Here is a 27,561-nt window from a genome sequence, read left to right on the forward strand (position 1 = left end):
CTGTAATGTTACGGCTTCATAAAGCAATATTGCGAGTGCCACCATATGGATTCATGTCAGCTGTTTTTTATGTAGTAGTATAATCAACCACAATTGTACAACCTTACTGTTTTTTTTTTGCACTAAATTCCTGAATAAGTTCAATAAATAAATACATTTCATATGGGATGGAACATTTCTGGCTAACTTTCCAGAAAGTTTCTGCCTTAACAGCCCTGTAATCAGCGGTGTGCACTGTGCATGTGCACAGGATTGAAAGTAAACAGAATTAGCACCACAACTGGTTGTTCTACTTTTCAATAACATTTAAGTTCCCTGTTAACAACTTGCAATTTTTAAAACTAAAACCCTAAACTTTGGCCTTCACTTTTAATGCCGAATTTGTGACAAATGTGACACAGAAACGGAAGTCTTACACCCTCTTCTAGACAGCACAAATATTTGAGATGCATGTTACGTAAAAAACAGAAAAAAGAAAGACAGATGACGATATTCTCCCTGACACACTGCACTGATGGATGTGAATGTTACAGGTGACACAGTCAGCCTCCTGTCCTGAGGAAATCCTTTGTTTAACAATAGTTTTTCGCCTCCTGTATAGTATAGACCTGGCGACATGCTCGCCCAAACACACAGCCTGACATAAAGTCAAATGGGTACAGGGTGGAACTGACTGCACTGAATCTAGTTACGTTCCTTCCACTTCTCAGGAGACTCATCCATCAAAATCACGGGAAACTGAGACGATAGTCTTCTCTTAACAAAACTGTGACAATAAAAGAGTTATGTTCCAACATTAAGTGACAATAACAACACATAATCAGAATGAATGAATTATTTTTAGTTTGGGCTCATTTATTTTATTCACTTATTGGCAATTGATTATTTTTATGCTCTCACCATCAAATTTATCAGAAAAATGCATTTTATTAAGTCACACTCATCAAATATATAATTTAAACAAATAGTCATTTAGCTTATTTTAGTTTCACTAGCTGCTTGGTTGTATGGGTGACAATGTGGGTCAGTATAAAAACTTGTCTGTACTGAATGTATTAATAATAAGAATGTATGCATAGTTCTGTCACTAAAAGAAAAAAACTGGTGAAAACTTCCCAAAAAAATTCAGGTCAAGCTATTATTACTTTATTATGACAAATAACATCAAATTTATGACATAAAAAATTTTAAATAATGGGATAGAAAGTCCTGTCATTATCTTCTCAGCATAGATGTGAAGCGTATCTCCCACCCTATTGTGTAACAGCTACATCAGTCCCACCAAAAGTGGTGATGAACCAACTATTGTTCCTGAAACATTGGAACCATTGGAAATGATACATATCATATCATTGTAAAAATGTACAGTTACGGCTCAATAATTTACAACTGGTACTAAAAAACAGTGGAAGGATCACCAACGATGGATAGGAGGAACCTTGAACGGCCGTATAAAATTTCATGACAAGTCTGTAGTTGTTGCAATATTTAAGTCTAGTATGAATGGTGGATCAACCACGGGTTAGACATCACCATTCACAAATCCATTTTAGAAAGGCTGTCACCATGTCAGATTTCTGAAATCCAGGTATGAAAGAAAAGTATATCTTTGGTATCAATACAGGAAATGCAAGGATTGTAGTCCATCATTGAACACCACAATTTAAAGGACGTGATCTAAAGGATACCCAGAATTTACTGCCTCTGATTTTTTTGACAGCAGGTACCACTTTTAGCTTGAACTCCTACCGTATTGGAAGATTGACAGGGTAAAACAACGAGCAGAGAGTACTGCCTCCAAATGCATACATTTCTCACAGAGCAGACATGAGGTCTGGGTCGCCCTGACTTTCACTACACTCTCTGTCTATTACGTTTTATGGTGGGAGCTAAAAAGTTACAGATACTGATACATGTTTGTGTCTTCGGAACAATTGCATTATTTAGCCAAGAACATCATTTCCGTCTTTTTCCTCCGCATGAAAACTGGTACAATGCCTTGGATGTACCCTTTTGTCCGGTGTCATTACTGATACTCTGGAGGGACACACTAACTGCTTTTCTCTCCAAGCAGGCCATTATCACATGTACTTCATGCTTTACTCCTATTTCTCTGATTACTTTCCAATGCAGAAGTCTTTGAAGATGATATCCAGGATCTCCTCTGCCCCAACCCGTCCAGTGATCCGGCCTAGGCTGGTGAGAGCCGACCGGACACCTTCGGCTGCCAGAGCGAGGTCTGTGTCTCGATATCTCTGGTACTGGGCCAAGGCTGCAGCACACTGCTGCAGGTGGGTCCTGTGGCGGGCCTGGGTCAGGGTGGGGGCACCAGACAGAGGGTCGCCGCACCTAAAGAGGAAATGACCTATGTTTGTACTTTATTTTGCATATTTGGTTGGGAAAGCATGAAAACACAATTATTGCTAAAAATTTTAAATTAAATAAAAATTTTAGCAGGAAGAAACATTCTGCAATTTTATCTGCTCTATTCAAAGTCTCTCAGTGTAGGATTTGAACATTTGTGATTTTGGTGACCACCAATAGTAGTATCTAAAGAACAGAGCTGGGAATAATCCACAAGTCTCAAAGTTTTAAGTAAGTCCAACATTACTCTGGTGCAAATCAAGCAAGGCAAGTGCAATCCTTGCTGAAGAAAGTAAAGTTATTGCACAGATGAAGTAAATCTATCCAGTAATTATCATGATCAATCATTTCATCGTTAAAGAAAACTGTCAAAACTGCTGCTAGTGCAGCCTGTTTACACTTAGAAACCTTCCTGATATTTAGCATGTATTTTGATAATAATATTTATTATTATTATTATTATTATTGCTGTTATTGTTATTCTTATTACTTGTCTCCGAAAGAATATTTTTTCACACATGGCTGTTTATTTAACAGCAGAAAGTACCAAACTGATTATCATCCAAACTTGCATGTGTTGAATAATGACGCATTACATTTTGGTGTGAATCTGTTTAAAGGGGGTGGACACAGGATTTCCTTTCCTCAAATTGTGATGATTGTTTGGCCTGTACTGTAGTTATTACTATTGTAGTGCAATCTCAGGACTCTGAGAAAAATGAGTCCTGAATTCAGGATTCTGAGTTTAAAGTCAGAAATCAAATACATTTTTCACATGTGGCCTTTATCCTCATCCACAGACATCTCCGTCTACCCTGAGCCAAACAAAACATTAACCACTGGTGTGAATTTTTATTGTAATTGTGTGAAATCATGTGTAACAGCTAAGAGGTGTTTTAAGAGGTCCCAGTGACCTTGACCTTAAATCGCTTCATCCTTTATTCCTGCCAAATTTGAATTTGTTGTCATAACCTTGATCTTTGAGTAAGCAAGAACTGAATTCCTGTCTCATGTCCAAGTTAAATCTCAAGTCATTAATACCAAGCCTGAGTTAAATAAAGTCTTTCCACTGTTGGTCCACTCAGTTCTGTGTCAGAAATGAGTGAAGTCCAGGGAAGTTCCCCAGCTTTGCAAAAAACACACTGCAGCATAGTAAAGCCTTTTGGAAATGGCTCAACTTCAAGCAACTGCTGACTCTTGGTATTTATCAGTTCAACACGCAAACAGCCGCGGGGTACATGCTGCATCCATCCAGATTTGTATATTAAAATTTATGCACTTAGTAAATAGCAAATATTGTGTCACATTTCATAATTTTAATAGAAGAAATTCTGTTGCAATAAATTACTTACCAAGGGCACTTGTTCCCAATATGAGGCAATTTTAGGACATATAGATCATTTTGTAAGCCTGTGCTAACCAATGGCTGAAATTCATTCTGTAGGAAAGTTTTAATAAAAACATGATGTCTTGGTCCTTGCAGATGTTAGCAGAACCATCACTACTTACAAAGTTTTGACGTTGCCGTGCAGTGCTGTGAGGAAGTCCTGCAGTCCTTCATTGGAGTGACAGGAGATGAGACAGGCAGGAGGAAGTCCAGAGACCTGTCGTAACTCCATGTCCAGGTTTTGTCTCTGCTCTTCAGGCAGCAAGTCAGTCTTATTCAGCACCAGGAGACAGTTGTCTACAGCAAATGCTATCACACACACACACAAAAAAAAAGATAGATGATAAATGGCTTTGCAGTCAAAATGTTCATTTCCAACAGCATGAAGTTACCATCTTCTGAAAAAAGATATTTATCAGTACCCTAAGCCTCAACCACTATTTCATTATTTACAATAACTAACTTTTCAGTTCATACTTACTGGCTTAGATTTACCTTCAACACCACACTACATTCTGCATAAAAAAAATCAGTGACCAGTTTAACTCAGTTATAACATAATGCCACCTAAAAAAAGATGAGGCTTGGATAACATGGATTTCGAAAAGTGCTCTACAAATTGGACGAATTTTTATAACTCCACGGCCCAAAAATGGATATATGAATTGATTCCTCAGGAAGCACAGGTGATTGTGAATCAATCTCTTTTTGGTACAAATAACAGGGACAACAAGCAAAATGACCCCTAAGACCGGATTGCTTTTGCATATGGTGGCCAGACAGCTGCTCCCTCCTTATCCTTATATGCTTATATGTGGTTTTGAGTTCGTTAGTGTCCTTGTCACTGCTGGTGCCATGAAGTGGTACTTGCAGTCCATTCAGGTTACACAGGTTGTCCACCTCCAGCTGCAAGGTTTGCTTAGTCACCAACCACAGTCTCAAGAGAATGGGGCAGATGCAGGACATCAGCAGAACTGCGACCTGCTCCTTTGTGCAAGGAGGAACAAGAGGAGCACTTTCAGAGCCCCCAAAATTACCTCCAGCAGAGCTACTTCTAAGAAAGAAATTCAGTGCCATGGCATGAGCGTCCAATGTCCTCCCGTGGGACTTGGGCTCACAGCCCAGCAACTTGATTTGCATTTGCCAGAGGACACAGTCCATATCATACTGCCTGTAGCACCATCCGGTATGACGAGAGTGGTGGTGGTCAGTGAAGGTCAGGGATGATGGTGAAAGCACTGATGCCATTGGCCCTCAAACTGCCCTGAAAAAAAAACCCCAAAACAAAACAAAACAAAAAAAAAAAAAAAAACACACACAGAAACCAAACAAAACATAACCACCCTGATCTAAAGTCAAGTCCAAGTCATTTGGAGCGTGACCACACATTGTCAGGAGTGCTGACAGGCATAGAAAAAAAAAAAAATCACATCATCAGAATTTAATCAGCATTTAACTTTGTGAATCCAGCCCTCAGTGGGTTGATTATTTTGGTGTCCACTGACTGTTTCATGGTTTTATTCTCAACAAATCATACAATGTACATCAGTAAAGATTTTCAACGGCATAATGATTTCTTCCGATATGCAATTTTAGAATTTCCTTAATTCTTTTGGAGTAGTTTATGATAAAAGTCTCACTTTGCTTCTGGGTGGACATCACGCTCTTTAGGTGTTCCTGAAGGAAGGCGGCAGCCTGCTGAGTATCAATGGGGAGGTTAGAACAGTCCACAACCACCAGAGTCAGATCTGCCTGCTCCACTCTGTAAACAAAGCAGTCAGAGAAGTACTTTTTTTCAAAAATGTTGTACATTGAAAAAAAAAAAAAAAAAAAAAAAAAAAAAAAATCACTCCAATTTCACTGATCATTACTCTTCCTGATGATTTCAAGAAAACTGAATCCAACGCTGGACTTAGTTATGTTCATACAATTATTTATTGCTCGTTAGTGCTCCGAGGTCTGGCAATGATGGACACCAGAGGTGCTAAATTCATGGAGTCGCATTTGTTAGTGTCCCATTCTGTGATCACAACAGTTGCCGGAGCCATTAGAGTCGTTCCTGTCACATTAGGCCATTTCCTAACAACTGTTCATTTGTGAAGCTAAGATGTCCAGGCGGCAGCACGGTGGCATGGTGGTGAGCGCTGTCGTCATGGGCTCATTTCCCAAGCCTGGGGCCTTTCTGTGTGGCCTTTGCATCATCTCCCTTAGCTTGTGTGGTTTTTCTCCAGGTATGCCAGTTTTCCCCAAAGACGTCATTATCTATATATTAATTTGTATGCATTTCCTTTTTTATTTTGCAGTGTGTGTTCTGTTTTGTTGCTGTTAGTTTTACTTCCCGTTTTTTCAAATCAAATCAGATTTATTTGTATAGCGCCAAATCATAACAAAGTTACATCAAGGCACTTTACATATAGAACAGGTCTACACCAAACTCTTTATAAAGTGATTTAAAGAGACCCAACACATCCCCCGATGAACAAACACTTGGCGACAGTGGCAAGGAAAAACTTGCCACTCCCTCCTCTGTTTGATTAAATCCCAGCCCTAATGTATGTCACCTGTGTCTCATTGGCTCCCCTCTCCTAGTGTATTTTAACCATGCTCCTATTCCCTCCTGTGCCAAATTGTCTTAGTTCCCTCCTTGTACAAGCTCTCTCGTGTTCTGATCTCTGTTTGCCCCCTGTGTATGACCACTTTTGGTAATTTTGACCTTTTGGGTTTTTGCTTGTTCCCTGTCTGATTTGTCTGCCTGATTCTGCCTGCCTTTTTGGATTTTGACCATTTGTTACCTCCTGGATTAAAGAGCTTGCTTTATGGACTTGGTACTTGTGCCTTGCTTCTCTTTTGCACTATGGTCCACACACATCTGGCGATCACATGCTTAGGTTAACTGATGACTCTAACTTGTCCGTAGGTGGTAGGTCTCTGTCTGTCTGTGTGTTGTCCCTGGATGGACTGGTGACCTGTCTGGGGTGTACTCCACCCTCACCCAATGTGAGCTGGAATTGGCTACAGAGCCCCCCACAACCCGGAAATGGAAAAGCGGAAGAAGATGAATGAATGATGGTAATTAGGAATCTGAACGAGCGGATAGGAGTTGTGGAATCCCCCATGGGTCAGTTCTTGGACCCTTTCTATAACTATGACCTGGATTAAAGAGAACATACAGTACACTGACAATGAGACCAAATATTATTTCTGCTTATGATTATTTTTATATGTTACACCCACTTTCCTTTTCAGAGCAATTTCAATTGCTTTTCAATTGGATCAATAAATATTTACATTTACCTTCATCATATCAATATTATTTAATATTTTGGTTGTTTTTAAACATACTTAACCCATTAGAACTCTGATAATACTGTCAGTTGAGAAGCAGTGTTACTCTGTGTAATGCGTTTCCATGGACAGTGTGATCTCTTTCTATATCTATCTATACATTTATTTAATATATTCTCATTTGAATTGATATTTAAGTTAAATACTCTGTGCCTCCCTGTGCCACTGTGAGATAACAACAGCAGCGCCAGCAGCAACAGCGGATGCTTTTACTTACCATGTCCTTCCTGTAGTGACCCGGGTCGTAAGCCTCTGACCTCCCTCTGCAAAGAATTCCCTATAGTATACAAACTGCTTACCGTTTTTACACCCTCTGATAACAAAAAAAGTATAATAATAATAATAATAAAAAGAATATTTTAAGTCATAAAATGAAAACATTACAGAATAATTGTGCTGAAAATTATATTTTTGCATTTTATGCTTTCCTAGAGTGGCAATCATGGAATTATGGTCTGATAATCAAAATTACAATAATGAACACATAGTTGCCGTGGTCCAGCTTTAACACATACAGTGAGGGTTGGAAACCTACTATATACTTTGGAAAAACTATGTTAATCCTTAGACTACTGACTTCAACAAAAGCTTATTGGAGCCAGTTGGAGACAATTTAGTACTGTGGCTACTCTCCACAGAAGAGGGAGCAATGCCAAGATGGGTCCAAAGGCATAACACTTAAATGAGGTAAAGCCGCTGAGGCCTCCGCAAATCCTCTGCTTCTGTGCTCAATAATTTCTATATGATAACAAGTGATTATGACAAATCATTGTATTCTTCTAAATCCGTCTATTCTTTTCTGAACTGGAAGCTAGTGAATGTGAAGCAGTTAGCGAATGACCATGTGTCTATTCTCCATATCACTCATGAAGAACCTCACAACAGCAAAAACTCTACAACAAGAAAGAGGTGGCTCTTCATTACAAAGGCTCCTGAGTATGTTTTTCCCATGTATTTATAACTATGGATCAGCAATAATATAAACTCAGAAGAATTACAATGACGTTACAAAAATATAGCATGATGTAAAAGGCAAAAGTAATGACTTGTGTCTTCCTTTCTTTGTTTTCAATGACATTGGTCCAGGGCTCCCCTTGGCAGAGCTCTTCATGTACTATTCTTATCGTCATACATATCCTGAAGTCAAGCCTTGCAAATACTGGCCTGAATTTCTTTCCATCATTGGTTCATTCATTTAATTCTTGGAAAAAAAAAAAAAAGGAAAAAAAAGTATTTACTTGCTTCTTCTCCTTACCTTTCCCTTGCCCGGCGGACCCCCTCTCTCTCCACCACGTCAAGACTGTCTCTGAGGCCGGCTGTGTCAATTAGGAGAACAGGAAAGCCACCAATGTCTAGTGCTGTCTCCACTACGTCCCTGGTTGTCCCAGCAATGGGGGATACAATGGCAGCAGGTCTCTGACCTAGGTTTCAACAGGTTTAAGGATGAAGATATTTTGCTACTGTCAACAAATCCCATTAAAAAGCACAAATCAACAACGTATGAGTCCATCCCACAACATCTTCTCACATTCCCATCAGGTCTTTGGTTGCCATACCCAAGACTAATGACTCCTACTAAAGATGCTCAGCACAAACATTTGAAAGGATTAGTAATTTTTTTATTTTTTATTTTTTTTGTAATTATTATTATTAATTAATCATTTGTGAAAATGGCTTCAGGACATTTTTAAGCCATGTAATAATACACCTGACCAAAACTTAAATTATGCATAAAATTTGTGTATGCATAAGAGGTCCTGATGAAAATTTTATTCTACAGTCATTTCTTTATGTTTATATTTGTCAGATTAATTTTCTTGAAAAAAAAAAAATTTTTTTTCTTCTCACAATTTTAAAAACCAAGACTTATTTGCAAGACTGTTTTGTGGTGTGTATTTTTTATGCATTTATTTTCAACGGACTTAAACAGACTTAGCCGTATGTCTCTCAGCTTCTGTTGGTACACTGGTGTTCTCTGGATAAACTATGCAAATGATTACATTTTTATATTAACATTTAATGTTGTATGCAATATTGTCACTGTGCTTCTATGCACATTAACAAGCTAAGGGGGATTTTTCTGTAGTTGAATAACATCTATTACAGAAATCTCTAGGAATGATGAAGTTCTGCACTACTGTTGGTGACAGAGGATATTTTCACTCACGTTTTCTTTATTCTGCATTCCTCATTCAGAATTTATGGGATCTTGAGTTCAATCTCCAAATGAATTTCTGACAGCTCATTATTTCAGGAGAGGTTGAAGGGATTTTATCTTGAATTCTATAATTCAAGAACCACTCTTGATTTATCTAATGGGATTGTTAATGATTCCTGGATGCAATAACACAAAGAAATTTAAGGCCACCTAGAGTATAACAACAATCAAAACATCTGAATGAGAAATCTTGGAGAGTGTTAACTCATGTGTCCCAGATCAGGTTAACTGCTCACAGGTGCTACTCTGTGGTCCTTACATTACATTCCTGCACCATGAGAGATCAGTGCAAACTGCCCTTTGAACAGTTTGATGTCTATGACTTTGACTCTCCTGTGTTTTACATGAAAAATGTTGTTCTCTAGCAGTAACATTTAAGCAGCTGTTTGAAAAAGTAATCATTGCCTATGGGGCTGTGCAATGCCCCCGATGGCATGACAGATGATGTCTTCTTCCACTTCCAAACCATGGCTGACAGTGGCATAATTCAACAGCAGGGTCTCAATTTACTTGACGGTAAGTTTTATTTTTATTATTAAACTGTGTGATAGATTTTTAGGTTAACTCCATTTTAATGTTCATTTTAGGTTCTTACATATTGAGTTAAGAAGGCTACTTTTCCCTGCGTTAGTAGCTCCTGCGATGACCACTTGAACTCCGCTGCGAAGTCGCTCACCCTTCCTCTTATCTTTTAGGTGTTGCTCCATCTCTGTCTGTAAATTGCACACCACTCTGTCGACTGTGGGGGTTGAGAGGGACACAAAGACAGAAAAAGAAACCGAACTTAAACGTTTTTGTGTTCAAATTCACTTTCATGGCCCTTTATGGGAAAAAAAAAACATAACTGGTAAGTAATTTCTCTTAAAGTGAATATATTTGACTCACATTTTGCTTCATCTAGTCATTAACTATATCTTTGCAGGTGGCAATGAAAAGTATTTATGCCCAATATTCTATTTTTAGACCACAGTCTATTATTATTTTCTGCATGGAGGCGTGAGCCTGCAATCTGTGCCACCAAAACAAACTAGTTCCCAGGCTTTATTGTGTTGAAGCTTTACAATGTCTACGGCTCTCTGAAAAGACAAATAAACCAGTGCCAGACAGCAGGCGGCAGATGGTGGATGTGCCCTGTACACACACACACACACACACATACACACACACACACACACACACACACACACACACACACACACACACACACGAGAAAGCTGGGTATATAGTCAACAGTAGGGCTGTAGACGGTGCTGCTGACAGGACTATTCCTGTAAATGACATGGCAGGTTGCCTTTGAAGGTAAGACGAATGCCTCTACTGTCCCCTTGTCCTTCTACCCACACTTCCTGAAGGAAACTGCCCTTTGAACAATTTGATGTCTATGGATTCTCCCTACTGTGCAGAAAACTCACATGATAGCAGTGGAACATCCAAACAGGAAAGCAGCCATGCTCCTATCTTTTTACAGAGAAACAGAGCCCTCAGATTCCAGTGCCTCCTTGGAAAGCCCTGGGGAAGGCTGCCCTGTTATTTTTGCCTAACACAGCAGACAAAGTGCATAGATACCTTGGTTTAAGACCCCATCCTCAATGAGTTCATCCTCACTAAAGTCGATGAAAGCCTCAACATAAGCCAGACACTGTGGTACAGAACAGAGAGAAGAGATGAGCAGAGGCTGACATTTATATGTACATGGAAAAATCGAAATCAGGATTTAAGCTCATTCATTTCTATTGGTACTGTTCAGTTTATATATATATGTGTTTAAATGAAACTGAACATAATGGAACAGAACATAAAATGTGAGCAGGAAACTAATATAGAGTATATCTTACAGTTGCATCAAGCATTTAGCATGGATATATTATTTTGTATTATTTTAATACTTCTCTTCATGTACTTTTTTCCACCTTTGGAGGCATAATCGACTTAACATGCAAAAGTCTCTATATATCCAGAGTAAAAAAAAAAACAAAACAAAACAAAACAAAAAACAAGGCAAAGTGCCTAGTATCCCTAAATTATACCTAAGACTACACCACTCAATTCAAAGGTAAGCAGGCATAGTTTGTAACATAAGTGTGTCATGTTTTCTTTGTTTTGGCATGGTGCATACTGCAGAGTATTCGTTATGCGTGCTGTTGGTGACATCATCACCTTCTAAATGCTGTCCAACCAGCAGTTCAAAATGCAAAGGTTTTCACTTTACAATGATATAAGAGAGCAGCAGCATTTATGCTTTCACAAACATATATTGGGAAATTATCATTGACAAGGGACCTATCTATGATCAGAATTGTTGACAAATTGATCAATGAATGTCAAATCAAAATTAATGATCTGATGTTGTTTATACTGTAGATCAGAGCATTTGAGTCCCCAAGTGTCCTAAGATATGAGACATACTGGCATGTTCTCTATTGAAATTTCAAGCTTTCTGAATAATTTTTTTTTACTGTCTTAACCCATTTATTTATTCAGTTTACGTATCTGGTATATTTCAACTTTAACACAAACAAAATTGAAATCAATATGCATCTTCTCACCTTTTGTGTCATGTAAATGGTAAAATCCTCACAACACAACATTTTTAATGTTCGCTTAAATCTATAATAAAATGGGATCACTATGAGGACCAGAGCACCAAACAGTATTTTGAGTGACATTTCAGAACATAAACACAATAGCATAGAGTATAGCTGAACCAAAACAGGAAGAGCAAGATTCCCATACTCTAATCATCTCACAAAAGTGGAAGCCACCATCAGAAAAAGCTGCATTGTTTGGGTGTCAGGCGAGGCTGTGACCCATAGCATCATACAGATGGTATACTTCTGATTAAGAGGATTCTGGGAAAACTGGCCACAAAATCAAAGCACATTCAAATTGGCTCTGGGAACTGCCTTTAAAAAAAAAAAAAAAAAAATAGCTGAAAAATAGTTTGTTTCTGCTTTTTCTCAAGGGAGAACACCTGGACCAGCTAGTCTGATCTGTTGCCAACGTGTTTCAGGTCTGGTCTTTATTTTCCACAACAGCTTAGGTCTTAGATGAGGGTATGGCCTCAACCCACTGCAATCAGGTTTATATGCGGTCAGTGACCTGCTGTTTTCAACAACACCGTGTTGTGATGTTCTACACAGCGGTACTGGTTTTCCTCATGAATCTGGTATCCTGTATACTCTGCATGCAAGTAGGTGTCAGAAAGTTAATGCAATCTTGACACAAAAATAAATGTGAGGGGAGGAAGAATTAGTGGAACTGTGGAACTTGTGACCTTGCTTCACAAAGCTTTCAGTTTGTTATACAATTTTAATGACCAGACAAGAACACAAGGTTCTCCATTCTCATATGCCGAGATTTATAACAAAATTCAAAACAATACAAAGCCAGGTGGTCAGAGATGGAAAAAAACATTGAATGGTTGTTAATTGAGTGAGGGAGGAACAGCAGCATGTCACACAGGGGATGTCTCTTAAAATGTGGTGTTCGAAGGTAAAAAATAGAAATGCAACAATAAGCGCATACTACAGGCTTTCCTCAGGAAGCTCCAAATTAACAACCCAACAAGGTCTCTGCAACAGTGTCTGAGTTAGTATACTAAGATAGAACATTCCAGCTACCTCCACATTAACATATTGACAGAAAGGGCTTATGACCTTCACACTAAATATACTTAAGTTTAATTATTTGCTTTGCTCCTGTGACATTAACTATATGACCTTTTTCCAAAATTTAAATGACGACAAATAAGACCTTCAGATAGCTGAACAATTAATTTCTATTTTTAAATTGATTTTGTTTTGGCTATTGGTGTCTTTGATGCCAATGTCTCCACATGCAGCTAATGAATTTTAACATGTACAGTTTCAGGTTCAGCATAGACATGGAGACTATAGTGCAAAAAGTCAGTTTTATGTAATATAATCTGTAATAAAATAAAATGATAAAATGACTGTCAGACTGTCCAATGCCAGATATAATCATGGGCAAGCCCCTTGGGGGAGAGCTCCAGATTTTGGCTTGTTTCAACTCTCAAGCAAATATAGAATTTACAGTACACTGTAGTGCACTGCAACATCAAAAAATCCTGTGTTCATCTCTCAGCCGAAAGACTAGGTCTGGCTAAGTGTGAGACACAAACGATCCAAAATTAGTGCCGACTGAGTCACTCTGAAGTCAAATGTAATTACAAGATATTTGGTTCACAACATTCAAATAATGAAATGTCCATATTTATCCAATGTACTCCAGTCCAGGTGAAAACTGAGTTTTTGCCTGTCTGTCTTTTCATGTAAGAAAAGCACTGACTACATTACTATTTCGACACAACTAATCACTATACCCGTTTCAGTTTGTTGCTCCAGTCCTGATAGAGGTGTCCCAGTTCTCCTGACATCTGCCTTAAAGCCAGTCTCCTCTGGGCCTCTGTCTCAGCATGGATTAGATCCCCGAGTCCTTCAACCTATAATTGTCATTATAATAGTTAATATTTCAGGATTACAAAAGTACCTACCATGCATTATTTTACTGCTATATATCTATATTCATACATTTATGACTGTGACTCAAATATTTCCTAAATTATGTATATAAGAACTGTTTCTTGCTTTTTCCGAAAGGAATTATGATTAATTAAAATACTTTTCATCTAAAAAAGCATATTTACCTTTGATCAATACAAACTGCTATAAATGTTATTAAAAAAAAAAAAGTGCTGCTAAAATTCATGCTGCATCACGACAGAATATCTGTAATGCACCGTATCAATACAAAGGTCTCTCTAGGTTTCTAAGTCATTTAAGTTGATAGGTCAGCCTCCATGGATCAAGCTTGTTTGGCCAGCACATCCCACAGATGCTGGATAAGACTGCCAACACCTTGAACATGTATTCCTCAGACCATTTCCAATCCATTTTTGCAGTGTGGTATGGTATCCTGCTGAAAGAGGCCACTGCCATTAGATAATACAGTGAAAGGGTGCAGTTGGTCAGGAACAATTCCTTCTTCCTTCGCTCCATGTCCCAGTTTGGATACCGACATACTCATCGTAGGTGCTTTTGGTGGTGGACAAGGGTCATCCTGACTGGTCTGCAGCTACACAGCCCCATAGGCAGCAAAATAAATGATGCACTCTGTTCTGGTTTATTTGAAAACCTCAATGGCCCTGTTGCTAGTTGAGCTGATATTCCTTCCATGGGCCCCTCTCAGTAGCAGCCACTGCAGACCAGGGACATACCAACAGGAGCTACAGTTGAAAGATTGGCTCAGTCTTGCCATCACAATGTGGCCCTTGTCAAACTTACTCACATTCTTACACTCGCCCATTTTTGCTGTTTCCGACACAGCAAGTTCAAGGACAAAATGTTCACTTACAGCTATCCTTATGATGATATTGTCAACATCATTCATATCATAATGCAGACCTGGGCATTGTACGGCCCGTGGGCCAGATCCGGCCCGCATGATGGTTCTGTCCGGCCCTGCGAGGTAAAAGTCAAACCACACCATTTTACCCATGGGACTAAAACAGCATTGTACGCCCCCGGGCCACATACGGCCTGTCTAAGGTTAATTGGAAATTACAAAATAAACATATTTTCTAATTTCACCTCATGCATGGACTAAAGCTGCATTTTTTTTATTTTATTTTATTTTATTTTGAAGTTGTTGACGCGATGATGCGATACGTATATCAAAATGTGCGCATGATTGGATGGTTGTCACCAGCAGGTCACAAGACGACTTTAGCCCTCAAAAATGTCTGCTAAAAAAAGAAAGGTAGATGGCTCTACCTACATCTGTGAACAAACATTTTCAATGATGAAGTTTACGAAATCCAGGTATCGATCCTCTCTCACTGATGAGCATCTGTCAGCTGTGCTTCGCATCTCCACCTCAGACATTCAACCTGACTTCGATGCACTCGTTGAAGCCCAGCAGAGACTAGATTTCTCTCACTGAACAAGAAAAAACAACTTAGAAAACACCAAATGAGGTGGTTAGACTACAAAGGCATGTAGGCATGTAAAGGCACCAACTAGCAGTGAACTGGGACGGTTTCTTTGGAAGCCTTTTTCTCAAAATCACAGTTCAGTGATGTTCAGTGACAGTTAAATATGATGTATCTCGTTTGGAGTACAAAAACAATATTGTGATGTCTTTAGAATGCTAAGAACCTCTTTCCAACAGTATATGAAACTCAAATGTGTTTTGGAGTGAATGTGACTGAAAATGTTCATTAATATGAGTCACAAATGGTAAAAAAACATTCACATTTTGTTTACCATTGTTTTGGGAAATTTGATTGAATAAATGACATTTTTTGTAAGGCAACCTCACTTTTTCATTGCTTAACTATAACATATACTCTTACCAGCTTGTCAAAACAAAGCTATTTACTGCTTTTTATAAAGAAATACAATTAATCTTATGCAGAATTGAGTTCAGCCTTTTGGTCCGGCCCTCCACAATATTTTCTGTTTCTCATGTGGCCCCATGGAAAAAATAATTGCCCACACCTGTCATAATGTTATGGCATAACTGTATTATATGACACTTTTTATTCACATTTCCCCAGGGAAGTTCCAGAAACAGGGCACAGATCTGTCTGCATGTTTTGACATGTTCTTTTTGACCTACCTCTGTTAAACCCAGTTTCCCTGCTTGAAAGGCCCTCCGTGTGAACTCTCCAGCTTCAGCAGGCCTCATGCCTGGCACGCTTCCTGAGAGACATACATGCACAGAACAAATGAGGCAGAGGGAGGTTATATATCGTGCACAACTGGCACACATACAAACAGAGGGGTGACAAACACATGGTCTAAATGTTCTTCAGGATTCAACTGAAATGAAAACAGGTATAACTGTGCTGGTTAAAGGACTTACATTTTCAATGTTTACTCAACCGTTTTTCGTCATGTAAGGCAGAAAGTGGTGAGCACAAAACCATTTGGTAAATAAAAATGTCATGATAATTATATTTTACACCCTGGCGGCTCGTTATTAATCTACCAGCTTTGCAAAACCTTTTTTTTTTGTTTGTTTTGAAAAATTAAAGCTTGCCAAAAAATAGTACATCACTGTCATATTTTATAGTTAAAACAACAAAGAACAATCAAGGTCTTGTTCGCAAGTGCCAAAGCAAGTAAAATCAATCACTTTACCATAATTACCAAGGGATCAAACCCCCCCCCCATTTTTTTTAGACTTATACACCAAGTGGTGGTGGTTTGGAAATTTACTAAAAACCTGACTTGTGAGAGTCAAGAGTAAACTACTGAGAATACAAACAAAAGAAAATGGAGTGAAAATGTTCTGATATATCATGAATGATTCACAATAAGTATAACTGACTGGTCATCAACCCAATGTAGTTTACATTGTTATCGATAACTGAAACCGTAAGGAATTAAATTATGCACCTATCTAACAGCTACTTCAGTGTTACTATTAGAACAATCAATAAATAAATAAATAAAAATGCTGAATTGTCACTAAGCATTTGCATTGGATTTTAGGAGTGGGTGGTTATCATGCCATACAACAATAAAGCTAAGTGAAAAAACATGTCTACTACTGCACTCAGTCACTGATTTACTGCAATCTTCGACATAAGCAAAGTTAAAGTCAAAGTTAAATTTAGGTCTGTCTATCTGACAAAAGTACAAGCCGATTTCGTGAGTTGTCAGAGCCAAATGAGACATCCATCAACAAAATGAGAAAACATCTTTAATAATAAATATTTGTTGTACAAATGCAATCAGAAATGCAGATGTGTGTTGGGAAACTGTTTTTAAAAATTCACAAAGAATTATGGGAATATCTCTGATCAGTGAGTTGCATCAAAGAAATTTAGAAAAGCTGTAAATGCTGACAGGCTTCCATTAACATAATTTAATTTAATTTATACAATACTGCCCTCTAGGAGGTCAGCAGGAGAACTACACAGAAAACATTATCTGTCAATCACAGGACTACCATGCTTGGCAAGGCTTAGACTTAGACTTTGAGAAGTCCAGGCTACAAAGATAAACTTATTATAAACACCCTGCAAAACAAATTCATCAAATGAAACAGTAGGGTTGTGTGTTATACTGCATCATATGAAACTGTAACACTATACTGACACCTGGTGTTTACCTAAAGCCTCTAAGACAGCAGTAATGACAGCAGGGCCACCATGGATGTGGAACTCCACACTGTCCTCTCCCGTGAAACTGTGAGGAGCTGATGGTATGAACGCAAGAGAAACAAAAACACAGTCTGACTTTTATGTATTCATATAAATGTGTACACAAGCGAAACATTCAATATACATTAGTACATGTAGATGCCACTGATTGAACCTTATATTTTCATAAGATTCAATTCTGTGATTTGAGAAAATAGATCAGCTATTGCAAATAGATTTCCTTTGCATGTTTTATACCGTTACTTCCTAATCAAACATGTTTTATATAACAAAAAAATTACAAACACTTGGAAACTTACTTGAGTATAGGTTATATTTAACATTTATAGCTCCCCCTAGCAAATTATTACATGATGCCAGACTTATTCTTATGTAAGCTTTGGATTGTGTATACGTATGTGTGTATGCAATGTGCATGTGTATAGTCCAAAGGAACAGACCTGGGAACCACAGGACAAGTCCACGATCCAATACTTCCCTGGTTAGGGGGTCTGTGATGCTGCGCAACAGAGCTTTGCGTGGAGGAGGTAGGCTGCCTGTGAGCCCAGCCATACTCCTCAGTGACGTAACTGATGCCGGACCACTGACTCTCACGACAGCCACCCCACACCTGCCATGACCCGATGACAACGCAAAGATGGTGTCAGCACTAGCCAGTCCAGCTGAGACTTCATCACAGTTGCACAGGAGTCTGGAAAGTGGAGTTCCCCTGCTGGGAATAAGGAAATAACATGCTGCAAGTTAGAAAATACTAAGTCTTAGTATGTCTAAAAAACCTAAGCAGTTTTGAAGACTATTCTATGAGGTAAAAAGTTAGCAGACAAGCCACGATATATGTGGGGGGGGGGGAATTGAAAAAAGAATTGAAATGTTAATCAACGAGAAAGAAAAAAAACTTTGATTAGATATTATATAAATATCAAATTACCCCTCAAAAACTGCTAATTCGAGTTGAGAAGATACGCTTTTGTCATATTAACAATGTAATCGAGGCTAAAGTAGTAAAGTTTTGTGATATAGTCGGACGCCTGATGTAGTTCTGAGTCGGTTTGTTTATTCCTACTGCAGGGAGGCAGACGTTCAGAAACAAACCTGGTGCTAAGTGTGTGGACGGCAGCTCTCCATGTCCTACGACAGATAAACGGAAGCATCGCTTATCGTGGGGATGGTTGCACACACTGACGCTACATTTGTTTTAGCCTTGTCAAAGTCATTAGCGGTAACTTTTTATCTTGCAGGCCTAAGTCAGGAAACCCTGGTTACATGAATTCAGCGAGTAAGTACCGGCAATTATCTACGTAGTAACGTTTTCAGTCCTCTTTACTGAATACATTTCCTTTCTGCAGACTCGCGGCGAGGAGCACGCTTCCCTTGTCGATCGTGATTGGCTAATAATTTCTAAAGGCAGCATGTTCTGGAATTCTATTGGCTCATAACGCGTCGGCGGTCATAAGCCCCGCCTCCTGTGTGCAGTTGAATGGTGTCCGAGTTGATGCTGTCGCTCCTCACTAAATTCCTTTTCAATAACTGGCTATTTTGTTGCACGCCTGAATCTGGCTTTAACATTAACTATCTGGTTTACTGTAGGTATAACACCCTTAATAGGAAAACTATACCTGTAAAAGGATACTTTTTATCTGATGCCTTTTATGACTTTGGTTGTTGTAGCCTCATTACCTTTTTTTCGAGACTGCAAATGCGCATGCATGACCACATTGTTAAGATTTGGTCAATTGTCTATCATATCTGTTTTCTTTTTTTTATACAATTCGCAATATATGTATATTTAAATACATTATAATTTATTTATTGACTGGAAATAAATTGGAATAATTTGCTACCTGTTCTTTCCTTAATGCTTATTTGTTTTTACTATCAAATCATTAAAAAACAAAACAAAACAAAAAAAAAATAGGTGGGAATTCCCATGTAACAAAACAGGGCAAGTGTGCTTCTCCAAAATTTTCCTTCTAAAAATAAATTAGTATAAATTTGCACGGTCACTATTTTTACTTTGATTGTGTGTGTTATTTTAAATATTTGTCAGTGTGTATTCTGAGAACATTTAGGATCGACAAAATAGATACTATAAATATCACACACACACACATTCTCTGCTAATTACAACTTCAATTTCTATTAATTGTTTTGTTGCTGCCTTTTTTGTGTCCTGGATTCTTCATGGCTTAAACAACTGAAATATGCAGGTTATATGAGATGACATGATATGAGCGCAGCTGTGCCTCTCCTAGCTTTCAGCCCTGAGGGTGGTGAGTAAGCATAATTTGTTTTTGCATACTAGGTGCATTTGAGCTCTCAGCCATATGAAGGCAGCCAGACTGCTGATGTGATTGGACAGTGAAACACAGCATCCGGGATGCAGGTCAGAGAGACAGACTGTGGCATGATGAGAAGGCATGGCCTGACGCCTCACGGAGAACTCTTTAGCGGGATCTCAGTGAGGTGGTGGGGGGCAGGGTCTCCTTACCACAGTTCCACATGTGATTTTGTGGGAGGTGGGAGGAAATATAAACAATATTATATGACCAATATACACATAAATCTGGTGAGCAAAACTTTGAGTGAGAGGAGAAACCTTTTATAATCTCAATGGAAGGGCTCCCTCAGCCATTGATGGGGCTTTGTGGTCTAACTTTTTAACTCTATTTTGATTTTTTTTTCCAGAAGTTATTGACTTCTGATGGGGCACCAGTCCAGGTGGAATTATTAGCCTACCACAGGAAATTGTTGAGGTGTGTGCGTGCGCACGCGCGCTCACTGTCTTAGCCCCGCCCCCACAGCCGTCGGAGAAGGGGTCTCCATCCTGCCGCGCACCAACTCCAAAGTACCGACACAATGATCCGCCGCTGCACCGCCACAGACAACCTTCACTTCACTTTCACACTGGCTTAACCCCGCTCCCGGCCTTCCGCACCACCCCGATGCTTTGCCCTCCCACTGAGATGCGACACCACCGCACCATTTCCCGGAGAATATCCTCATCTTCCGTCGCTCCTCGCTGATAGACAGCATGCCTGAAACGGGGACGGCGGCGACAGGCGCTGCAGCCGCGCCGGCCTCCAGCGGCGCGACCGCCGCCGTCGACTGTCCCGAGAGCTCCCGGCACCGACACCGGCCGCAGCAGGGCGACGCGGAGAGGCCGGAGCCGGCCACACAAACCTCCGGCGTACTCGGTGAGTCGAGCGAGCGACTTGTTCTTTGGATGGTGCGGTTTAGGGAGAGAGAGAGAGAGAGAGAGAGGGAGAGAGAGAGCACAGGTGACCGTGATGCCTGTAGACACCGTTCTTTTGTCTCCGCCAGAGCTTCCCAAAATGACCAGCTGATGAGACTACAGGCCAAAATGGCTTTGACTTGCGCTTCATGTTCGTGCGGCAGCGACTCTTCCAAAAAATAATTGCAAAATTGCATTGCATTTTTGCACAGCATTGTGGACGGTTATGACCGTATTCCTGGTGATTGCACACCAGCCTCCATCCCGTTATCAAAAGCTGCTGTGTTCCTTTGGACGCTTGCAGCCAACGCTCCAGTTTTCCGCAGCGTCATTACAGGCTAATAGTAGGATACGATTGGCTGTTGGTTAAAAGGTGTTCTGTGTTATGTGGAGGGGTCTGCCATCCTTTCGTCCTGGTAGCCAAATGTTCAAGAGGTTCATGATGTCATCATGGGATTTCTTACAAAAGCCAGACAAGAATAGGCTGCAGTCTGCTCCCACTTTATTGTCTCAGTAGTAGTTGCTATGCTATTGGATGCCATGGCAGGTGCATATTTTGGTTTTTGGATGAGGGTGCAGTCATGATTGCTGCCCTTCTCATGAAGATTGCCCCCATAAGTTGTTATAGTTTCTGTAGAGGGTTTTAAAAGATTTGGAAACTAGGAGTAAACAGAACAAAAAAACATGGTTCATCCTTCTGCTCCATGAGACACATATACCAACAGATAAATAGACTGTATCTCAGTTGTCTTGGTGGAAGAATTGCATGCAGCTATTTTTGGAACGGGCTAGAATATTATCCCTGGGAAGTGAGCCTCAGCTGCCCAATCAGGGTTGTTTTCCTGTGCATACAGCTCCCGTGCTCCCTGCAAATACTGCTGCAGAGTGATGCAGTGGCTGTCAGAGGTTGAGCGCTCCTTTCCACACTTGCTTGAGGTAACCTGAGCAGTCTGCCGCTGACTGGCAGAGAACTCTGATGTCATCTTTTTGAGAGGCTGGCATTTATTTTTTTTTTCCTTTTGAATGGGTTACAGGCTTTGTGAGTCCAAAAACTAAGATGTTCAATTTAAAAATGTGCTGTTAGTTCATGAGCAAGATGCAGTATTGGAGCAGAGAGAGGTACTGGGAGGTTCAACATTCAAAACTGTCCAGTACAGGAAAATGACATCTTATGCCATGTCAGAATTATGGTCTTATTTTCATAAAAGTGGGACAGTTGTTAATTTAATCTTGGCATGATCTCGTACAGTTGCATGTGATTTATATCTAACATTAGGGAACTTTGGTATGTCTTCACTAGAGGAAGCAAACAAGCTCATAAACAAGGCTTGCATTGAACGTAGAGTCTTCACCATATATTCCTAATCCCTCCACATTAGACTGGAATAATGTTGATCCACAGCAGCATAGGGGTTAGCACTGTTGCCCCACAATAAAAACGTCATTTGTTCGGCTCCCAGGCCTGGGAGTGTGGGAGTGTGGAGTTTGCATGTTCTCCCCATGCCTGCATGGGTTTCCTCCAGGTACTCCAGTTTCCTCCCACTGTCCAAAAACATGTATGTATAGGTTAACTGGTAACTCTAAATTGTCCTTAGCGCTGAGTGTGAGTGGTTGTCGGTCTCTGTCTGTCTCTGTGTGTTGGCCCTGTGATGGACTGGTGTCCAGGCTCAATCTGAGCTGGGATTGGCTCCAGCACCCCTTGCGGCCCGGAAAGAGATAAGCAGTAGAAGATGAATGAATGAACTGATCATCTCAGCCATCTTCTTCTTCACTAGCCAGCATTTCCAAGATTAATCAAGCACCAGTCATTAAAGAAAGTCAAGGTTAAACTTCCACCAATTAGTTTTCGCTTCCTCTGAGGGCATTGTTGCTTAGATCCTGTGTTATGGAAATCAGGTCATGTAATAACGTCGTTTCCTAATCAGAAGTTTAGGATATAGGACATTTGTTAGGATATCTGAAAAGATTCATTCTAAAGAGTGTACCTCTGCCTAAACTCTTGTAAAGCTAATCAGAACTGAGCTTGCTGAATTAAACATAACATTTCGTCAGTTATTATACCTAGAGGTTGATTTAACCGCAAGAGTTTGATTGTGTATTTGCGGCTTGGGGCTAAATAAGATATAAAGATAATGACTGAACAGTTTCTGGCATCAGCACGTTATCCGGAAAACCTCAATAGTATCCAAGAATTCATGTGTGATTATGTTTTGCAAGAGCAATGACACTAGCCCATAATTGCAAAACATCCTAACAGTTAGTTTTTTAGGTTAGTAGTTATGACAGAATACAACTTAGATTTCATTGTTTGAAATGCATGATACATATGAATGAGCAATATTTGCCTTTAAAGCCAGCCCATAGTTTTACCTTTTTACACCCTTGTTCTCAACTGAAAATGTAAGTCTGTTCTGAGATAGCTGTGAGATCTGAAGGATCTATTTTTATAAACTCATTCAAGTCCATCTTCGATGCTTGGCATTAATAAATGCACTTTACAGTCTGCAAAGTGCATGAGAAAATGTATTAAGCAAGGATCTGCACTCAGGTGAGTGCAGGATGCTGCTCACTGGCTTACACTTCCTCTTAAGTATGTAGAGGACGGGCTGGAGCCCTCAATTAATCAGATTGGGTCTCTTTTTTTTTTTTTTTTTTTAGATCATCAAGTATTAAAGGACACAGAAATTACTCAGTACTTTTATGTTTGTTTATGCAGTGTTTATTAGCCGTTTTTTCTAACTGTTATTTTCCTTTTTACCAGTGCCATTGCCGTTAATACCAAACAAGGCTTTAGAGGAGGTGAGGGCTGAGCAGCCTTTCCTTCTCTGGGTCACCAGACAAGGGGCAGGAAGCAAAAATAATTTCTGGAAGAAAAGCTTCATTAAAGCATTGTATTAATTTATTTTCCAATAAACTTTAAAAAATAATTCAAGGACCTTGTAAATACAACAGTACTATATAGGTATGCAACCCAAATTGCAGAATATGATTACAATGAGTCTTTAATTTGATTACATCAAATGTCAATAGTAAAACTCTAACAGGGATCCTTGTGTGAAAATTAGATATGTAAATTAAGTTTACTTCTTTAAAATAGATAAAGATTTGCCTGAAAGATTACACAGTTACAAAAATTTCAATTTCTTTATATTTCAACAAAATGTCTTTGGAATACAATATAAATGCAATTATTGTAAATTTTAACTTAATTTTATTTGAGACTTCACTGACCAACTTAGAAAAATTAAGAAATAGAGCGGAACATCATTCCCTAACAGTTTTGGGGACAGACCAGGACAGACTCGTGGAGAAGGCAGGTTTGGCGGGCTCAGTCTAACCTGACCTGATGGTAAGTGATTTTCTCCTTTGTTACCAAAGCGTTACATGATGATGAAATATCAGGGACAAACATAACTATTGGGACAAAAACATTCTTTACCAAAACTAGCTTAGCTTGTTAATTTCACTTGTTAGCATCTGAACATTTATCAGCATCTCTTGGGTTACACTAGGTTTAGGTGATTTTTAATGAGAGCAACTTTAAGGGAGGTAGTGGGCATAAGAATCGGCAGCGGCCATCAGAGCAGAGGACACACTGCTTCATTTTATGCTTTGGTGGCTTCGTGCATTTTTGCACAGGGTTGTACTGGCAGTTTTTACCTTGGTTGAATTTGGCCTTTGTAACCATGAACTGTACCATCCAAAATGTGAAACTTTATTCATAGATGTCAACTAAGGAATTAACTATCCCAGCTAAGCCTGGTGTGCATTCAATGAGCTGTATAAACATGCAGTTCATAGGATAAGGACTTGTGTGTTAGGTTGTTATGGAAAGAAATATCATAAGTTCAGAGTTTTCTCATGCATTTAATGTATGATTCTCAAAAATGGAGAAAAGATAGGAGATAAGTTGTTGCTGTTTAAAATAAGAAAAACGTACCTTAATTATGTGGTGTTGAAAGCTATCGGTCAGCAATATTTATTCCAAATGTAATGTGGGATACACTGACTGTAGTCTCTCAACCTCCTGTGGTTACAGATGTTTTTATTGCTCCCTTTTTGAAAATCTACTCATTATATTACAGAATGTGTGTAGGCACATGTGATAGATACGGGAAGAACTGAGCCAAGTGACATTCTCACTGCCAGCGCCAAATCATAACCAAGTTACATCAAGGCACTTTACATATAGAGCAGGTCTAGACCAAACTCTTTATAAAGTGATTTAAAGAGACCCAACAGATCCCCCGATGAGCAAACACTTGGAAACAGTGGCAAGGAAAAACTTCCTTTAAGAGGCAGAAACCTCGGGCATCTGCCTCGACCGGTTGGGTTGAGAGAGGGAGAGAGAGACAGAGAGGCACAGGGTGGGGGGATGAGGATCAGGGAGCAGTAAGTGTTGCTGGAACATGGGATGGCGATGAGTCATCACCTGCAGGATGAGGACAGGGAGAGAGAGGAGAGGAACTCCACATGTTTGTGGCAACACTTGTGTTGTCCTCAGGTTCAAAAGTGACCACTAGGCTGTAGAGGAAGTGAGGACCACAAAGAGACATATAAAAATTGTGGGCTCCACTAATTGATTTCAGTCTTTTTGTATTGTAGAAAAGGGAAGGCCCAGACACTGATAAAATGTGTGATGAATGACAAGTTGTTTTTTAAAAAGAAGTTTGAGGTTCGCAATTCGATGAACCCTCTTTAGTGTAGAGGTTGATTGGATTTCATTTGTTGACCCAGAGAACAAGGGGAGTATGCAGAATGCGGAGACATCAAAAGGATTAAACAATATTGACTGATTCATGGACATTTTGATCGTGAACATTTCTGCGAATTATTAATTTGAACTGTCCATTTTCTGATAAAACTTGATAGCTTCTGAACATAAACATTTGTGACTGCTTTCCTAATTTAAAGACTAGAAACAATAGTGTGTGCGTTTGATGGTTGTGAGTTCAAAATAAACATATATAGCACTTATGGTACTCACAGTAGTTTGAAAGCAGCAGCCTTACTCATGTGACTGAAAGGTTATGTGATTGTAAAACTTACAATTTCATTTTATTTGTTGATGAGTTATGGTTCACATGAAAAAGCACAGTTGAACCCCTCTGTCATTGTGATAGAGCTCAAATTCTTGCAGAAAAGGGAGCAAGTTCTTAAGTATTAAGTCTTAAGTATAAGTATTTGCTGTGGCATTATTTTGCTCAGTATTGATAACGGGAGAGTCAGACCTCTGCGCAAATTCTTCTCTGGCACATCCTAAAGATTCTCAATGGTGTTTAGGTTCTGGACTCTGTGGTGGCATGTGTGAGAATGATGTCTCATGCTCTCTGAACCACTCTAACAATTAAAAAAGCCTGATGTATCATGGCATTGTCATCTTGGAGTATGCCCGTGCCATCAGGGTTAAAAAAATCCATTGATTGAATAAACTGCTCCTTCATTATATTCAGGTAGTCAGCTGACCGCATTCTTTGGGCTCATAACATTGTTGAGCCTAGACCTGACCAACTGCAGCAGCCTCAGATCACAGCACTGCCCCCACAGGCTTGTACGATAGGCACTAGGCATGATGAGTGTATCACTTCAGCCGCCTCTCTTCTTCCCCTGATGAGCCCAACACAATCTTTGTGCCTCCTAGCAAATTTAAGCCTTTCTTCCAATTAGCCTCACTGATAAGTTGTTTTCTTAAGGCTACCTAGCTGTTTAGTCCCCGTCCTTTGAGTTCCCTTTGCATTGTGTGTGTGTGTGTGTGTGTGTGTGGAAGTGCTCTTACTTTCACTGTTAAACATAGCCACAAGTTCACTGTTGTTTTTTTTACAATTTGATTTCAACAAACATTTAAGAGATCACCAATCACGATCAGTCAGTATTTTTTTCCAGCCACATTTCTTCCTTAAAGATGATGGTTCCCCACTGTCCTTGCTGTTTTTAATAATGTGTTGGACAGTTCTTAACTCAATTTTAGTCGTTTCAGCAATCTCCTTAGATGTTTTCTTTGCTTGATGCATGCCGATAATTTGACCCTTCTGAAACAGATTAACATCTTTTCCAACAACCACAGGATATGTGTTCCGACATGGTTGTTTAAGAAATGAGAAGCTACTTCCTGCCCAGTTAGGGTCAAAGAACTTGTTGCAAGCTGAAACATAATCATCCATGCAGTAATTATCCAATGGGATTATCATTTGGGATGGTCAGTGTATAAAGTCAGTCATATAGACTGAGGCTGTGGTATTTCTGATATTACATTTTCCTGGGACATTTACTTTGATTTTTGGTTAATAATACAACTCTCCTGCTCTCACCCCCCCATGCCTCTCTCTCTCTCTCTCTCTCTCTCTCTCTCTCTCTCTCCCCCCCTCAACCCAACTGGTCAAGGCAGATGGCTGCCCCCCCCTGAGCCTGGTTCTGCCCGAGGATTCTGCCTCTTAAAGGAAGTTTTTCCTTGCCACTTTTACCAAGTGCTTGCTCATTGGGGGTCTGTTGGGTCTCTTTAAATCATTTTCTGAAGAGTTTGGTCTAGACCTGCATATGTAAAGTGCCTTGATGTAACTTTGTTATGATTTGGCGCTGACTTCTGGCTAACAAGCTTTCTTCGCACCTATTCACCCCAGTGCAACAACAAATTCCTGAGTTATGCAGAGCTGCTATAAGTAATGATACAGCCAGGTTCAGTGTCAGATTCCTTGAAATAAGTCTAGTGATTTGAAGAAAAAACTGTGAAATTGCTTAAAGAGGAGTTCTTGCTTTTCTCAGTTGTCTGCTTTTCCTCAGCTTCATCAACGAAGGGGAAGATGGATTTAATGCAGTCTAATATAATA

General features: G+C 39.5%; 2 protein-coding genes across 4 annotated transcripts in view; one reads left to right on the forward strand and one right to left on the reverse strand.

The window, feature by feature from the left end:
• Positions 1 to 1,130: 1,130 nt before the first annotated feature.
• gtpbp3 (GTP binding protein 3, mitochondrial) lies at positions 1,131 to 18,870 on the reverse strand. Of its 2 annotated transcripts, none has more exons than XM_029501035.1 (11): positions 18,598 to 18,870; positions 17,946 to 18,214; positions 17,454 to 17,540; positions 15,954 to 16,036; positions 13,657 to 13,776; positions 10,881 to 10,953; positions 9,910 to 10,053; positions 8,352 to 8,517; positions 5,392 to 5,513; positions 3,874 to 4,060; positions 1,131 to 2,349 (listed from the first exon to the last, which is right to left on the reverse strand). In XM_029501035.1, exons 1-11 carry the CDS (start codon positions 18,654 to 18,656, stop codon positions 2,118 to 2,120), a joined length of 1,542 nt encoding a protein of 513 aa, XP_029356895.1. In that variant the 5' UTR covers positions 18,657 to 18,870; the 3' UTR covers positions 1,131 to 2,117. The 2 variants fall into 2 exon arrangements, with proteins under 2 accessions (XP_029356895.1, XP_029356894.1); XM_029501034.1 differs by having other exon boundaries at positions 17,946 to 18,217.
• A 1,455-nt stretch (positions 18,871 to 20,325) lies between these two features.
• The window catches only part of ano8b (anoctamin 8b), a 30,543-nt gene continuing 23,307 nt past the window's right edge, over positions 20,326 to 27,561 (forward strand). For both annotated transcript variants that reach the window (XM_029500953.1, XM_029500954.1), the window contains exon 1: positions 20,326 to 20,699. In XM_029500953.1, coding sequence (XP_029356813.1) covers positions 20,537 to 20,699 — 163 coding nt within the window. In that variant the 5' untranslated portion in view covers positions 20,326 to 20,536. The remainder of the gene's footprint in view (positions 20,700 to 27,561) is intronic.

The sequence above is a fragment of the Echeneis naucrates genome, chromosome 4 (assembly GCF_900963305.1).
Source record: "Echeneis naucrates chromosome 4, fEcheNa1.1, whole genome shotgun sequence".
NCBI classification, from domain to species: Eukaryota; Metazoa; Chordata; class Actinopteri; order Carangiformes; family Echeneidae; genus Echeneis; species Echeneis naucrates.

Coding starts and splice junctions, on each gene's coding strand:
- gtpbp3 (XM_029501034.1), bottom strand. CDS start 18,656: ATGCTTCCGTTTATCTGTCGTAGGACATGGAGAGCTGCCGTCCACACA. Junction 18,218..18,597: donor GTCCACACACTTAGCACCAG/GTTTGTTTCTGA, acceptor CCTTATTCCCAG/CAGGGGAACTCCACTTTCCA. Junction 16,037..17,453: donor TGCTGTCTTAGAGGCTTTAG/GTAAACACCAGG, acceptor TATGTCTCTCAG/GAAGCGTGCCAGGCATGAGG.